The following is a 16629-nucleotide window of genomic DNA, read 5'->3' on the forward strand; positions in this document are numbered from 1 at the left end:
ACTTCAATTAAGTTTATTCCATTCAAATAGTTGAAGTTTTTTAGCGTGATATTTTCTCCCAATTTTTTACTTGCAATGGCTCTTCTGTAAAGTTGCAAAAAATGTCGCTTAAACCAAATATCTTTTCACCCCTCGATATAATATTGCCGACCACTATACAGGGTGATGCAGTTCTGAATATCTTACGGCACTTACATATCGACCTTTTAGTAGTACCTATTAAGCAAAAAAACGGCAACATTCTGAAAATGTTTTTATCAATCCATCTAAAATTAATAAACATTTTAAATTCAGAATGACTTTTTTTCTGGTATGGAATTTTAACATAAATCATTAATGCAATTCAAGGATTCCCATATAGATCTAACGAACATAAAAAATTCAAAGATATAATATTCGCTGTTTGTGTTAGAAAATATGAATATTTTCTATATCTCAATACATATCAAAAGAAATCAACATTTCAAAATTTTGTCCTGCTCCCGTACATTGATAATATAACAAAAGCGAGCGAGACAACCTTATTGCTAGTTACAGCGTTCTACATTATTATTACAGCACGCATTAAGGGAACTGGGACGCCATATTGGTGCTTCGATTATTAAAATGACAAGAATTATAACAAGTCATTTCGTTTGACTCTTAGATTAGATTCATCTTTATTTTCATCATCTAGATCTTTATATATCGCGCACGCATCTATTAGATCAAATAGTGTGTTCGTTATTTTAACTATAACAATATCATACAATACGATATTCTTTTAGATTTAAAATTCAATAATGCTTATTTATGTAATATAGAAAAAAAACATTTCTTAATTAACTGATACTGGTCTCAGACATTACATACACAGTACATTATTTTATTTAAAGTCCTTGGAACTTCAATACTGGCTTGAATTAATTAATGATGAAATGTTTACATAGAGAAAAAATAGACGTAATATATGCAGTCGATGACGCCTCATACATAATATTATTTAAGTATAGCAATTAAATTATTGTCTTTGCCTAATTCTAGTTTCGTAAGATAATAACTCATGGCGTCATAACTATACGTTCACAAATAATACGTCACTGAACGATGTGGCCAAATATTATTAAATAAAATAAACGTTAAAATCGAAAAATGGTGGGAAAATACGGGATTAATTATACATACACCACTAGATTTTAATTTCGTAAAAAAAAAAACATTAATGACACATCTCTGTTACTGAATAAATCAAGATAATCAAACAAGAAAAACAAAAGTAGATTGTTTTATTAAATTTTAACTTCCAACGAGCTTTTTTTCCTACCTAGCGAGAGCCTTGAGAGGCTATTTCAGCGTAACCTTAACTAGTAGGTGAGCTCACGGGGCTCAAACCTGACGACTCCAACGACCACAAGCTAGGATTTAATAAGCGCATACCATCGACGCCGTATATAATAAAACACTAAAAGGACATTTAGATGACGTGATTATATCGTAGACTCCGTGACGATAAATCGTATAACGCTCGTAAGCAATAATCGTCACACGATTATCGTACAATGTTTACATAGAAATAAAAAATATTTCATCTGCTGCTAGGCTTTGGTAGGCAGCGGCTTGGCTCTGCCCCTGGCATTGCTGAAGTCCATGGGCGACGGTAACCACTCACCATCAGGTGGGCCGTATGCCCGTCTGCCTACAAAGGCAATAAAAAAAAAAAATGTAATACGAAAATCGAAAGCAAACGCGCGTGTTTACGTAACGAAATTATGGACGGTAAAACTAAGGAGTACCATCTCAGTGTATTACAGTGTCCGCTGAAAGAAAGCCAATGAAGATGGCGCCACAGTAGCAAGTGGAAAGATTTAAAAAACAGCGCCATAACTACCACACTTCACTCTGCTTAAAGCTGCTATGTTCATATCGTTTCCATTTCCTACACTAGCGCTATTTCGGTGAGTTTTCGAACTATAACTTGCTGTTTACAGATGGACACTTTTCAACTTATCGTAAATTATTAATAAGAGTTAACATATGTGCTATATTTTATTACTGGTGGCAGGATCTCTTGTGAGTCCGCGCGGGTGGGTACCCCCACCCTGCCTATTTCTGCGTTAAGCAGTAATGTGTTTCGGTTTGAAGGGTGGGGCAGCCGTTGTAACTATACTGAGACCTTAGAACTTATATCTCAAGGTGGGTGGCGCATTTACGTTGTGGATGTCTATGAGCTCCAGTAACCACTTAACACCTGGTGGGCTGTGAGCTCGTCCACCCACCTAAGCAATAAAAATAATGTGCGGCCCGCCAAAAAAAAATTAACATTTAAATTGGCCAATTGATTAAATATGTTGCTAACCCCTGCCCTATACGATATAGTTCTCCTTAGAAATCCTCCTTAAATAGATCCGGATTTAAAACAAACACGATTACGTATGAAATGTAAAACGAAGTCATACGAGTTTCTCATAAATCGATTTCAATAATTAACTAAAATAGTGACGCGCCGGTTGTTGCTCTAGTAAGTGAGAGAGAAACACGAATGCTTTTTTTCCCCCTACCTATGCTGATAGCCTTGAGAGGCTATTTCAGTTTCTCATTGACGTGTAGGTGAGCTCACGCGGCTCTAACTGGAGTGGTGCTAACACTAGCCCCAGCAAAAGCAGTGCTGCGCAGAATCTGAGAAGATCCGGCGAAAAACTCAGTGGGCAAATGTTTATATGTAACACTACCTGACCCCGCAGCCTTCGTAGTGCCTAAATTGATAAATAAAATACCTAAACTTTTGTATAAAATAAACTAAAAACAAACAAAAGGAATCCGTCCGACGGGGGACACATCGAAGGGAAAACAAAACTGCTATTTTTATTAAATTCCGAGCATTTTCATATTTATCTACCTTTTAAACCTTCTCTGGACTTCCACAAATAATTCAAGACCAAAATTAGCCAAATCGGTCCAGCCGTTCTCGAGTTTTAACGAGACTAACGAACAGCAATTCATTTTTATTTATATGTAACATTCTACTTTGCACAAGTTTTCCGATCCGGTGGTAGATTCAGCGAAGCACTGCTCTTGCTAGGGCTAGTGTTGGCAAATTCTCTCAGATTGAGCTTGTGGGTTCGAGCGAAGTTTGAAATAGCCCCTTAGGCTACCAGCGAATGGATAAAGAAAAAAAAAACCATAAATCTTCAACTAAACGTCCATCCTTACAAATATTACCTACGACTTGGAATAAAAACCGTATCTCTTTGTGCTGTGAATCACCACAGCCACTAGGCCAATGACCTTCACAGCAGAAGCTATTATTTCTTCAAATAACTATATATGTGAAGTTTAACTAAACGCACACTCTAGTTTTGTTCCTAAATTGTATAACACATGACACAATGTGTCCATGATTTTAAGAAGGATCTCTAATAACTTAATAATCCTTTTTTTTATATAATTAATGCCTATTTTCGGTGATTAAATTCTAATGGTGTATTAATTATAAAATTAAATTGACTTAATTATTTTGATATTTTAAAATAATTAAAAAGAAAAAAGATTAATTGTGTAATACATATATGTATGTACATAACATTATAAAATCTATTATAAAATTATAAAACAATAGGCAATTTTTAATTTAATGCCCTATTGTTTATTGCAATAATTACGTTATATTTGAAAACGCAATTTTTTTAAGATTTTCATTTTTTTTCTACACATTTTTTTGTCTGGTTGATTAAGAAATCATTGTAAATAAAAATTATATATTAATTAAATACAGAACAGAACCGAATTAATGTTAATATAATAATTTCTGATGAACACGACACATAATAATGCCGAAAATTTTAAACCAATATAAATAAATTTAAACTTTAATAGAGGTTCTTTTTTTTAATTTTTTCTCGACTGAAATGGTTCAATGAACTCCAGAGACATCAGCAGCACAGATACTAATACACAGTAGGTATATCTCTGCTTTCTAATTAAAACAATATCAAGGATTTTTATTAAAAACAATAAAAAAAAAAACAAACAAAAAAAATACTAATTAAGGAAATGATATATTTTTCAGTACAAAATTTAGACAAAATTTAAGTATTTCTAAAAGACAAAAGAAAAACACCTTTGCCGAATCGTTTAACATATTTTTGATTGAATCTAGCTACAACACTCTCTAAAAATAATATTCATAATTCTAATCAACGCGGGAATGTATTTTGTACTCAAACGATGGCTGACTTCAGTAGTGACATGTCAAAATTGACAGCTGTCAATTCCTGTCATAGCCCAATGAATTTCGATCATGAGTTCTGATCTGTTTTATTTTCTGTCGATACTGAAATCTAGCAACGATTGGTACGGTGTTTCTAAAAAAAATAACCATCTCCAAGTCATGCAAATTTTAAAATAAAAAAAAATTTACTAATTAATATTAATTTTGTGCGTAAACAAACGTTCAAAAACGAAATAAATAAATTAAAATGAAATGCATAATAATATTTAAGACATAATTTTACCGTCATACGTACGTATTTTTTTTAACACAACAATTATTTATTAATAATAGCTTTCATTAGCCACCGACCCTGTCACACATACGCTTTAAATACAAAATAATTTAACTAATTCGAGTGGCATCGATTCCTATATCATTGACAGTTCAAGATTAAAAAGACACATACGAACATCGTACATTAAATACGCATTTTTTATTTAATTTAAAGCACTATAAAACATTAAAAGCCATAAAGCTATGACCAATGTGATAATACCCATAGCTCTATATTTAAACAAAAACAATTCTCAAGATGTCAATGTCAAAAGAATAAACGTCACAAAAAATTTGACAGTTGGACTAAATCATTTCACCCTCATCTCGTTAAATAGCACAGGCATTGATATACAAACATACCACACAAATATTTACTAAGACGGCAATTCGGTTTATACGAGATATCGGTCAATGGGCACTATGTTCATTTAGAAGACACAATTCTTAAATTCCCAAAAATACATTTCTGTATTCAGTTAGGTATTTGGTCCATATCTCGAATAAATTAGGACCAAAAAAACTGATCAACTGAAGACATAATTATTCTTTATTTACATTCATTTGTGGGTCATCCAAACTCTGGCTATATTTCACGTCTCTGTTAATAATTTTATACGGGATTTTTGTAAATTTTCACCCGTGACATATTTATTATCTAAAACGTTACGTTTTTGTTAAGGGCGTAGACACATTTTTGATGAAAATAAAATTGAGAGGGCGCTAAAGCTCCATCTTGATCCTAATACTGCCACGAGACGGCTGATGCGATCCGATCTCAACGGTGGGACATACAGTATATAATAAAATTGATAATTGTGTAGTGCGCTTCAAAAGTGGATGACGACATTCAACATTTAGTATCTATGACTTCGGAAACTTTGGAAACCACTGACTATTAAGTGGACCACTCTAGTTTACTTACACCTGATATCAGTTAATATAGTTTTTATAAGATTCAGTATGTATTTTTTTTACAGTACTAGCCATGGAGCACATGAAAATGTAGTCTTCTAACTATAAAAAACTCAGATTGCGACATCCAAAACAAATTATTACAATTCTAATTCTAATACTAAATTTTCCTATATACTTTCATTGGAAATAATATCTTAAAACAACAACATAACTAGATCGAATTTACCGTAAGCAAAAACTTATGAACTCATTACGGTATCAACTGGGACCCAAAACCTTGTAAACCAAACAACTTTGGCCTCTCCCACAAATGTCCTGATATAAATAAAAAAAATCACAATACACTGGGATTTACATTCGTCTGAAAGAAATCTTTTAATAGTGTTAAGTAAATAGTATTCGAATACCGATAAAAGAATAATCGATTGATCGATATTCACTTCACTAGTAGTAGTACATCACCGATGCTTTCTAAGTCACAATTCGAATAATATCGATTATCATACGATTACAATCAATTGTTTTAACAATGATAATTTGTTAGCATCAGACTTTAACCATTAAGTTTAGAGATATAATACTCTAACTTCTTATTAAATAAAGGAAGGCAGGCGAGTGAGATATTTTTACATCTTACTATCGGTAATATCTCAAAAAAAAGACCTCAATAAACTCATCTACCATCTCAACTGTCACTGTCACCGCATGACAGTGAGTTGACACTTGTTTATTTCTTTTCACAAACGGTCCGTGCGCTATGAGACCCGTTGTCTCTTGTTTGTCTTTGGTCACATCTCTATGGAGACGCCCGGTCCACCGAGCCTCGTCTCCGTGACCCGGAAACCGTTCTGCAGCAGCTGGCCGGACAGCGAGTCTATCGTCGAACGAGGAGTCGATGGTGGAATTAAGATCATGGCGTATCTGAAAAAGAAGAGAGCAGTCATTAAATTTCTTAAAAAAAAATGTTAGTGATGTTGACTTGGAAGTTATTAATCGATACAACGGGCTCTCGGTCAGCTAATTACTTAAACAATTTTTTTAAATATCTGCGACATCGAGGATGATATGCTGATATATTAAAGTGATGGGACTATAGCAGGTTTCAGTAGTAGTTTTATTTTTCCAATTGGAAAGGCACAGGTATCATACCATACAGCCTAATCTTTTATATATATTTTTAATATGAAACATGGCATGAAATGAAATGATATGAGGTGAAATATAATTTCAGTAAAATGGTGGTCATTTACTGAGACTTTTTCAGTGGACTTTTTGGAGGATCCCGAGAAGTTACGTTAAGCGGCTTTGTTTCATTTTCCCACATTTGAATATATAGCGGGGTTCAATAAATTGGTAGATATATTTTTTTCTAATTACAAACGTGCAAAAGAACTTCTTTCACGATGAAGAAATAACACCATGTGTCCTGCGTTTCAGAAGGGATTTCTGGTGGCCTGGAAGCCTGTCCAGAACGAGAGGTTGGTTTGTTAACAGCTGCTGAAGAGTCTATCAATTCAAGAGAAGCTTGGCGGGCTGTTACTGGGGATGGGCTTAGGTTCATAAGGATGGATCTGGGGCGTGGACGGATGGGGATGGACGCTAGATGCTCTAGACTCTGGGCTTTAATCAGCAGCCGTCACGAAAAGGCTCGCGTCACTGTTGCGAACTAACGTGCTGACATTGAATTTTTTTTATTGCCTTTATAGGAACACCTTATGGTGAGTGGTTTCCGTCGCCCGTGGACTTCAGCAATGCCAAGAGCAGACCCAAGCTGCTGCCTACAAAATTAAAATTTGAAGTGTGGAGCCAACGTTACACAATACAGTTGAGATGTCGACCTCATGACCCGAGGTAAATGACGGAGTTCACATTCAATCTATGGATTCCGGTAGGTCTATACCATGAGCGTTATGAGCTAGTTCACGCATAATACGCATTAAACATTATTGAGATTTCTATGGCACGTCTCAAGGTGAGTTTCCATGCATTTATACAATAGATATTTAGTTAGTTAGATATAATAACTATACTTGAGACCTTAGAACTTATATCTCAAGGTGGGTGGCGCATTTACGTCGTAGATGTCTATGGGCTCAAGTAACCACTTAGCACCAGGTGGGCTGTGAGCTCGTCCACCCATCCAGGCATTTTTTTTTGTCTAAGCTGATAGGCTTGCGGAACCTTAACTAGTAGGTGAGCTCAAGGGGCTCAAACCTGACGACGTTGCTAACACGAACCCTAGCAAGAGCAGTGCTTCGCAGAATCTACCACCGGATCGGAACCGCGACCCACTGTAATGTACTCGTCGAGCCCTTCGTCGCAAGCGACGGGTTCGACGAAGACGATGACCGATCTCAAGGTGAGTTTCTATGCATTAGTACAATAGAATACTGACCCTCCACCTCCGGCTCCGGTGAGCTTGCAGGCGAGCCCCTTGCTCTTGGCCGCCGCTCGGATCACCTCGAGAGAGGGATGAGACACGCCCAGAGCCGACAGCAGACAGTGGTTCATGTCCCAAAGCTCCTGAAATATACATTTTTTACTGGTGATAGGACGTCTTGTGGGTCCGCACGGGTAGGTACCACCACCCTGCCTATTTCTGCCGTGAAGCAGTAATGCGTTCCGGTTTCAAGGGCGGGGTAGCCGTTGTAATTACACTGAGACCTTAGAACTCCTCGAAGTTAGGTGGCAGCATTTACATTGTAGATGTCTATGAGCTCCAGTACCCATTTAACACCATGTGGGCCGTGAACTCGTCCACGCATCGAAGCAATTTTTTTTTTAATTCACTATTTAAAACATTTTTGGGGATTACGGCGGCTTTGTAACTCGACCTTTTAGTCAATCTGTTTTTGTTTTACACTTTCTCTATACTAATCTACAATTTTCAGAGAATTTTATAAGAATTATGAATTCTCAACTTTTTCTTTGATTTTTTTAGTCTTTGCCTTTCCTACTATAATATTTTCATAGAATTATATAGTTATGAATTTTCATTTCTTTGGTTTAAATGTTGGACTTTAAGGATAGCAAAGCTACTGCAAGAAATGCTAAATGCACAAGCAATTACATAGTTCCCTCACGGTTGAATAAATAACCAACACAAACCAAACCGTAGGCAGCGGATTGCCTACACCCCTGGCATTGCTCCAGTCCATGAGCGACGGCAACCACTTACCAACAGGTGGGCCGCATGCTCGTCCGCCTACAAGGGCAATAAAAAAAAACTAGAGATAATAATTGAAACTTACTGATAAATGTTGATAGTCCGCCTCCGTATCGGGGTCACACTTGCCGCTGGAAAGTTTCTCTAAAACCTGTAACAAAAAACAGTCAAAATGACACTTTACTCATCAGAGAGTTTCATCACACTTAACACATATTAAGAATTGATGTGGCTTAATCTGCAATCCTTACGAAATCCAAAAACGAAAGATGATATGAGATGAAACATAATCTCGGTAAAATGGTGATTATTTACTGATACTTTTTAAGTTGACTTTTTTTTAATTTTATTGCCTAGATGTGTGGACGAGCTCACAGCCAACCTGGTGTTAAGCGGTTACTGGAACCCATAGACATCTACAAAGTAAATGCGCCACACACTTTGAGATATAAGCTCTAAGGTCTCAGTATAGTTACAACGGCTGCTCCACCCTTCAAACCGAAACGCATTACTGCTTCACGGCGGAAATAGGCGGAGCCGTGGTACCTACCCGTGCGGAGTCACAAGAGGTCCTACCACCAGTAATTACGCAAATTATAATTTTGCGGGTTTGATTTTTATTACACGATGTTATTCCTTCACCGTGGAAGGTAATCGTGAATATTTGTAAAGTACGTATTAGAAAAATTGGTACCCGCCTGCGGTATTCGAACACCGTTGCATCGCTATATACCAATGCACCGGACGTCCTATCCTTTAGGCTACGACGACTTCCGACTCCACACGACTTTTTGGAGGATCCCGAGATGTAACGTCCAGCGGCTTTGTTTCATTTTCCCACATTTGTGCACTTTCACAGATACTAAACACATTCGCGAAGCAGCTGCTCTTGAGCTGTTAGGTCTCCTTCGGAGGCGCTCGGGCAGCTGTTAGCACATTCCCCCCCTTCTGATTGAGCCTTTTCTCGCCCACCTGTCCTGATAATACTGGAAAGGCCTCCAGGCCACTAGTAATCCATCAATCATAAAAATAAAAATAAAAGATACTAAACAGTTAATAAACCACCGTTATAACACATTTAAACCTGAAGAAACACTAAATAGACAAAATAATACAATTCACACAACTTCACTCCTCGCGTTCCCGCGACAAGTATTCACTGATTTGAGTAGTAGTTGTTGTTGTTATATACCCTGAAATTTAACAATGAAGGATGTATTACCTGAGTGGCAGTGTGCGCAACGTGTTCACAGGCCTCCATGATGTGGTCCACGGCGGCCGTGTTCCTTTGCCTTAGGGCCGCCACACGAACGACCAGGGTCCTCGTTTCTCTGGACACCCGCGAATCGACCAGCAACACGCGCAGCTCCATCCTTATGTCGAGATGACGTGGTTTAGCGCCTTTCTTGAACGATACCAAGTTCCCGAATGTGCAGGTCGCGTTGTCAATACCTATAATTGCCAAGTTACAAGACTTATTAAAGTAATTTGGTCAATGGCTTACGCGGTAATGTTAAGGTCTATAAACCAATGGTATTCATCATTATGAAGCTAGCACGTTCAGGTACCACCACCCTGCCTATTTCTAAGTGAAGCAACAATGCGTTTCGGGTGCAGCCGTTGTAACAATACTGAAACCTTAGAACTCATATCTCAAGGTGGGTGGCGCATTTACGTTGTAGATGTCTATGGGCTCCGGTAGCCATTTACACTAGGTGGACTGTGAGCTCGTCCACCCGACAATGCAATAATAAAAAATTAAAAATAATGACGAGATAATTATATATTGTATTGACAGCTCTGTGAACATATTCATTTTAGTACCGCCATTTTGTCGATATAGCAAGGCACCAATAATTTTGCATCGCTCAGAAATTAGGACTCAGGGCTAAGCTAACTAAGCAATTTATGGTATGACACTGTTTTTTTTTATGCCCATAACTTTTAGTTCAAAAGATTGAGTTTGTAGATATACGACGAAAGGAAGATCTTCCACCGAGCGGGTGATATTGCTCGGTAGACCGACGGTCCGAATGTTGTTGTTCGAAACTTGTATATATGCGAGCTTAACTTGAAAATGTCGTAAGCGAGATTCAGGCATCTGTCAAATATCTTGCGTTGTATGATGGCTCCCGCCACAGAAACCAAACAACTAATGCCCAATGATCAGAAATACATGCTCTAAGAATAATAACATCCATTATAATACCCATCATAGTCCTAACTCTTGGTATTAACACGAGCAAGTAATCAGTCAATTATTATTACCGAAGTGACGATCAATTTACGAGATGATTAGAGACTAGTTCAATACGATCAGATTGCCTATTCAAGGATAAGAATAATGTATGTTGTATTTGTATAGATTTAATAGAAAATTATATGGAGGTATCTTCCTTTATTCTGCAAGCAAGGTCAATTTGGTCTTTTAATCTTTTTGATCTGGCATTGGGGGTCATTAATCAAAATTAACTAATTTTATTATAATCTATACTAATAAATCTACAGTCGTTTTTACGGATGTTCCGTTATAACTACTGAACCGTGCATCCGATTGACTTGAAACTTGGTATCCATGTAGAGAATACATGTACTTAATGGATAGGCTAATATTTAAATGAGTGTTGGATTCCCAAATAATAATGACAATAAATAATAATGTTAATTTTAAATGCCCGGCGAAGCGGACGAGTACGGCTAGTCGAATAATAAATACGCAATGGGCGTTCCTTATATGCATCCTTAGCCTAATAGGTAAGACGCCTTGTCTCAAAAAAGGGGCTACTGTAAAGCCTTTACTCTCAATTATTACCTCGTTTACCAGATTTGTCCCTATTCTAACTCTAGACTTTATTCCCTCCAATCTACTGTAAAAGCTCCGAAAAGTAATATTCGGATCGTCGGTCTATTGAGAGATTACACCCGCTCTGTAGAAGATCTTGCCTTTGTCGTATATTCCCCAAAGTTGTCTAGTACAATCCCGGACGATACGCATATCTGATCGCTGTAGTAGTTCCGCGGTCGTAAGTCGTATTTTTGGGTTGTTTCGGCATACGATATCATAAACTACACTAGTCTGTTTTAGGAGAAACATAATACGCGAAAGCGAATTCACGAAACTTTCACATTTTATCGTAAGCCGAGTTTCTAATGCTCTATAGAATTATATCGAGACGTCCCCGTCAGCGTCAGTTCCGAGGTCGTTCATATTAAGGCATTGACTTTCTAATTGATGACATTTCAAATGGAAGCGATCCGGCAATGACCCCTGATGGGAACGTCATCCGGAGACCTTGACATCGTTACATTGAACTGATTATTGTGATTATGTTTAATATACAAACATCGACCGTGTATGCTTCAAATAATTTCGAACTAACAACGTTTTATCTATATATTAATACGTGAAGCAAAAACTTTGTATCCCTTTTTACGAAAATTGCGCGGACGGAGGAGTACGAAATTTTCCACACTTATAGAGAATATAGAGAAGAAGTGCACAATGCTAATATTTTTTTTAAATAACGCATAAAAGATACATTAAATCAATAAAGAAAACATTACACACACTACACATCATGTATTTGACGCACACACGTATGCATACTATTTATTGCCAAGCTTTTGTTCTTGACGTCTGTTGTCAAATTGAGAATAGATTAAATATTGTTTGTCTTTGTTAATATTTTTTATAGTGTAGTCTTGGCGAAATTTGTGATTATAGAAGTATAAAATACAATCATAATAGTGTACAAACTTACAATTCCAATTAATTATAGTCGAATGTCGACTACTGCGGGACCTCTAGTTATAATCGAAATGAAATACTCATATTTTAGTTAACTCGTTTCATGGCAAATCGGTGTGACAGTGCCAGAGCTAACGCCAAAAAATACCATAATGGTACATACCTGAAGGTGTTCCGTGCATTATCTTCTCACAATTGAAGGCCCATTCCGATATAATCTCCTTTTCGGTATCCGTAAAATCTTGGCTGCTCTGATCGTAATATGCATCGAAATTCCCCGAAGAACTCTTCAATTTCAACAGCTGTATCAATGCTCCTGCTAGACAGACGGCAAAAGACGCCGAACTGCCAGTACCCGCGCCAATGGTGAGCTCAGATCCCATCGAAATATCCATAGACTTTACCGGTAGATATGTGCTACCGAAAATCCCGGAAAACACGTATAGGAAACTACGCAAGGAATTCTTTTGATTGTTGGGCAACGAGTCAAAGTTAGGCTTGATCAAATGCAGGTATTCCTCCACCCTTCGCAAGTGATAGTCATGGTCGATTTTGTGGGGTAATCTCCAAGAGAATTTGCCGGTTATCCCTGGTGCCAGTTTAGGATGGAACAGACTTTTGACTGTCGGCTCCAATGGAATGGTCTCCTGTAGATCCACGCACGGCAAATGTATGTGGACTGCTGGTTCGTGTGGAGTGTTTACTTCCTGCGAAATTGCGAGAAACATAAATAACGGAATGATGAGATACGCAATCTTAGACTATGACCAAACAAAAATTTTGCATCAGCCATTGATGAAGAAAAATTCCAACGTATTCATGACTAAGTCCTTATGTCACAAGTGATTAAATAACAACAAGGTGAAGTTGATGAGCATTTGTGAACTCGACTGCAGTCTGATGGCCACCACATGCATTTAATATTCATTACCTATCCATAGAATTAAACGATCGTATTGACACCAATTGACTTATTTTTGTTCATTTCAACAATTCAAGGCCTTCACAGCCATCCCGACACCTTACGTCCTTTCTATATCTATGGGTGCTTTTGGGCGAAATCTATTCGTAAATGGCCGCCTGGATATATCACTATCGCGACATTAGATTCACATAATCATTAATTAAAGAACTTTATAACTAATTTTCAAATCGTTTCAAAATAGGTTAAATTCGTATTCATTCGGTAGACAGCGGCGTGGCTGTACCCCTGGCGTTGCAGAAGTCCATGGGCGACGGTAACCACTCACCATTAGGCGGGCCGTATGTCTGTCTACAAGGGCAATTAAAAAAATAGTTTCCAGGGGTTCCAATATATCAGAACTGTCAGTAAAAGAGAAGAAATGATCTATTAGATTAGACGGCTTTTTGGGTAAAAAAACATATTTCGATTTAATCTTGTAAATACTGATTTATCCACCAACAGAAATGCTACCTTCGAAGCAAATCCACAATTGTACTTGTGGTAGGTAAGCCCTGATGAGTACGTTATCTTGCTTATTCCTGCCACGAAGTAGCCATTCGTTCCTGTTTGAAAAGGTAGCGACAGCCAATCTACATTACAATTGCGACTTCGACCTTGTGTCTTAAGTTATATGGCGCCATTCACCTTGTGACGTCTACGAACTCCGGTAACCACAAAGCACCATATCGCACCTTTAAAATTATAGAGACTCATTTTGAAATATTTGGATTTCGTCTTTAATTCAAAAATGGAACTAGAACGACCCTTTTAAGCGACTTTAAGTAATCAAATGACCAGAAGTAGCTTATAACAAAGCTATCCATCGGTCTCTTTTACTCCGTCCCCTTCCTCTACGTTTTTTCGGTTTGAGAACTTTGATGTTTTCCAAAAAACCCCTTTTTCTAGTTGGGTCTTTATAATTCTATAGGTGCGATATGTGAACCCAAAATTTTTTTCACACGTCTATAAAATAAAAGAAGAAAGACTTCATGAAAAATACCTTTATCACTATGGAGCTCCTTAGGCCGAGGCTGACAGCGATCGCAGTTTTTCCGTACACGACCGAATGCTCTCCATGCAAGATGACTTTCCCCGGCGCGGAAACGCTCACCGTAAACAAATTATCGACGGCCGTCAACATTGTCCTTTTAATGTAATAAGCACACGCGAAATTGACTAGATCTTAAGCAAGGTATAATGAACAATAAAAAACTAATGGATTTCGACTACTGCATTGTATTAAATAGTATACATTATTGTGTCTTCCACTGATCAACAGTTAAGGTTTTCTGGGTGAACGCGTGGATTGTCTTCAGTTCCTCTTGAAGCAATGTGTTCACCAATCTGCGAAAGGACGATTTTAAATGCTTCAGCCCTCATAATATGGTCTTTATTGTGTAAATCTGGTCTTGCGATTGCATCGGTTATTTTAAATAACAAAGATCCATTGTACTTTTATCGTTTTAGATCTGTTTTATTCTTAAAAGTGTTTATTTTCGCGACGTATGTACGCGTTTGACATTTTCACCCCAATTAGAATATTGGATCTCTTTTGTTGATCGATATTTTGAAAAAAAAAAAAAAAAACAACAAGAAACACAATTGTGTGGCAAGAGGAAAAAACAGTTTAAGATTGACGCAAATGATCTTTGAAAAATGATTATATTTTCATTGAAATAGTCTTATTGTTTGGTGAATAACGTGTGGCGCTGGAGAAAAAAATAGATAAGACACATATTACGCACTTATAGTCGAATAATATCAAATAGATATAAGAATTATTAAGATACGATATATTACAGAACTATTTGAGTACATATCACTGGTGGTAGGACCTCTTGGGAGTCCGCACGGGTAGGTACCACCACCCCGCCTATTTCCGCCGTGAAGCAGTAATGCGTTTCGGTTCGAAGGGTGGGGTAGCCGTTGTAACTATACTGAGATCTTAGAACTTATATCTCGAGGTGGGTGGCGCATTTACGTTGTAGATGTCTATGGGCTCCAGTAACCACTTAACACCAGGTGGCCTGTGAGCTCGTTCATCCATCGAAGCAATAAAAATAAAAATGTCTTTAATAACACAACTGCCTTTCAATATGTACATACGTACATATACATATGTACGTCGTGTCACTCGTGAATGTCACGTAGTCAAAATTTAATATATGTTCAATTTTTTATTATTATTATACAAAATATCTTTTTCTAACTAAAACTCTTTTGTTATCAAAACAAACAAAAAAAAACAATTATGTACTTTTTTATGATAATCAGTTTTCTGTATAGAACAATAATACAAAATAAAATATCGTTATTACTGATGTTAGTTACATTGTATTTTTTCTAGCGCAAACAGCCGATACTACTACATGTGTTTTTTTTTTCAAGGATTTTATGACTTGGTAACTAAGACCTTTAAGTCATGTCAATTTATATTCTTATTTTTATGAAAAATGATAATATGGAGTGAAATGGAATGAAATGAAGATGATTAATTTGAGATATTAATTAACTGGGTAAAAATATAATCTCAGTAAAATGGTGGTCAGTTACTGAGATTTTTTCAGTGGACTTTTTGGAGGTTACCAAGAAGTTACGTTCAGCGGCTTTGTTTCATTTTCCCACGTTTGTGCACTATCACAGATTATTAAACAGTTAATAAATCACCGTTATTACACATTTAAACCCGATGAAGCACTAAATAGACAAAATAAAACAAATCACAAAACTTCACTCCTCGCGTTCCCGCCAAAAAGTCCTACATATTATGTTTTGAAATCGGTGGGTAGTTTATTAGCGATTCCATTGCCGGCTGAATACACTAGCAATGGGTCGCTTTGGAATAATCTGCAATATTTACGTCTGTTCGTCTTTTATTGTCTTTGTGTTCATTTATTTGTTTAAATTTTCATTTTAACTATAAACGATACGTAGCGTCGATAGTAAGTTTATTCGCAACGATTGGAACAATGCCAATGTTATTAAACAGTTTTATTTATAAAATATTCGTAAGGATTAATTACGTGCTGTAACATACAGAACAGATGTTACGACAGATATGAGACTGTTTTAAGACGATATCTGTTTAAATAATTCGCGAAAATGAGAGAGAGAGTGTGTGCGTGTAAGAAATTACAGATATTCTCAGCTCAACAGATTTTAAATAATTAGGGTTTTTGTTTTTGAAACGTCTGATTTAGTGTCAGTATACGTGTTTAATTATTTAAGACTGCCAGTTCTTTTATCTCTTGTGTTTTTCTTTGCTAATTAAAGTATTCTGTCAATGAGTCTGAGTGAGTCTCGAGTGAAAA

The 16629-nt window shown here is 36.8% G+C and overlaps 2 protein-coding genes across 3 annotated transcripts in view; both read right to left on the reverse strand.

The window, feature by feature from the left end:
* Nucleotides 1-6177: 6177 nt before the first annotated feature.
* Mk (mevalonate kinase) lies at nt 6178-14638 on the reverse strand. Its single transcript, NM_001099829.1, is given in 6 exon segments — nt 6178-6361; nt 7836-7963; nt 8692-8757; nt 9829-10058; nt 12518-13061; nt 14319-14638. Coding segments are annotated over 6 exon segments (1242 nt in total). The 5' UTR covers nt 14460-14638; the 3' UTR covers nt 6178-6228.
* LOC134200293 (bolA-like protein 2) overlaps nt 14539-16629 on the reverse strand; it is a 66463-nt gene continuing 64372 nt past the window's right edge. For both annotated transcript variants that reach the window (XM_062672892.1, XM_062672893.1), the window contains one exon: nt 14539-14662. In XM_062672892.1, coding sequence (XP_062528876.1) covers nt 14572-14662 — 91 coding nt within the window. In that variant the 3' untranslated portion in view covers nt 14539-14571. The remainder of the gene's footprint in view (nt 14663-16629) is intronic.

Source organism: Bombyx mori, chromosome 16 (assembly GCF_030269925.1).
Source record: "Bombyx mori chromosome 16, ASM3026992v2".
NCBI lineage: Eukaryota > Metazoa > Arthropoda > Insecta > Lepidoptera > Bombycidae > Bombyx > Bombyx mori.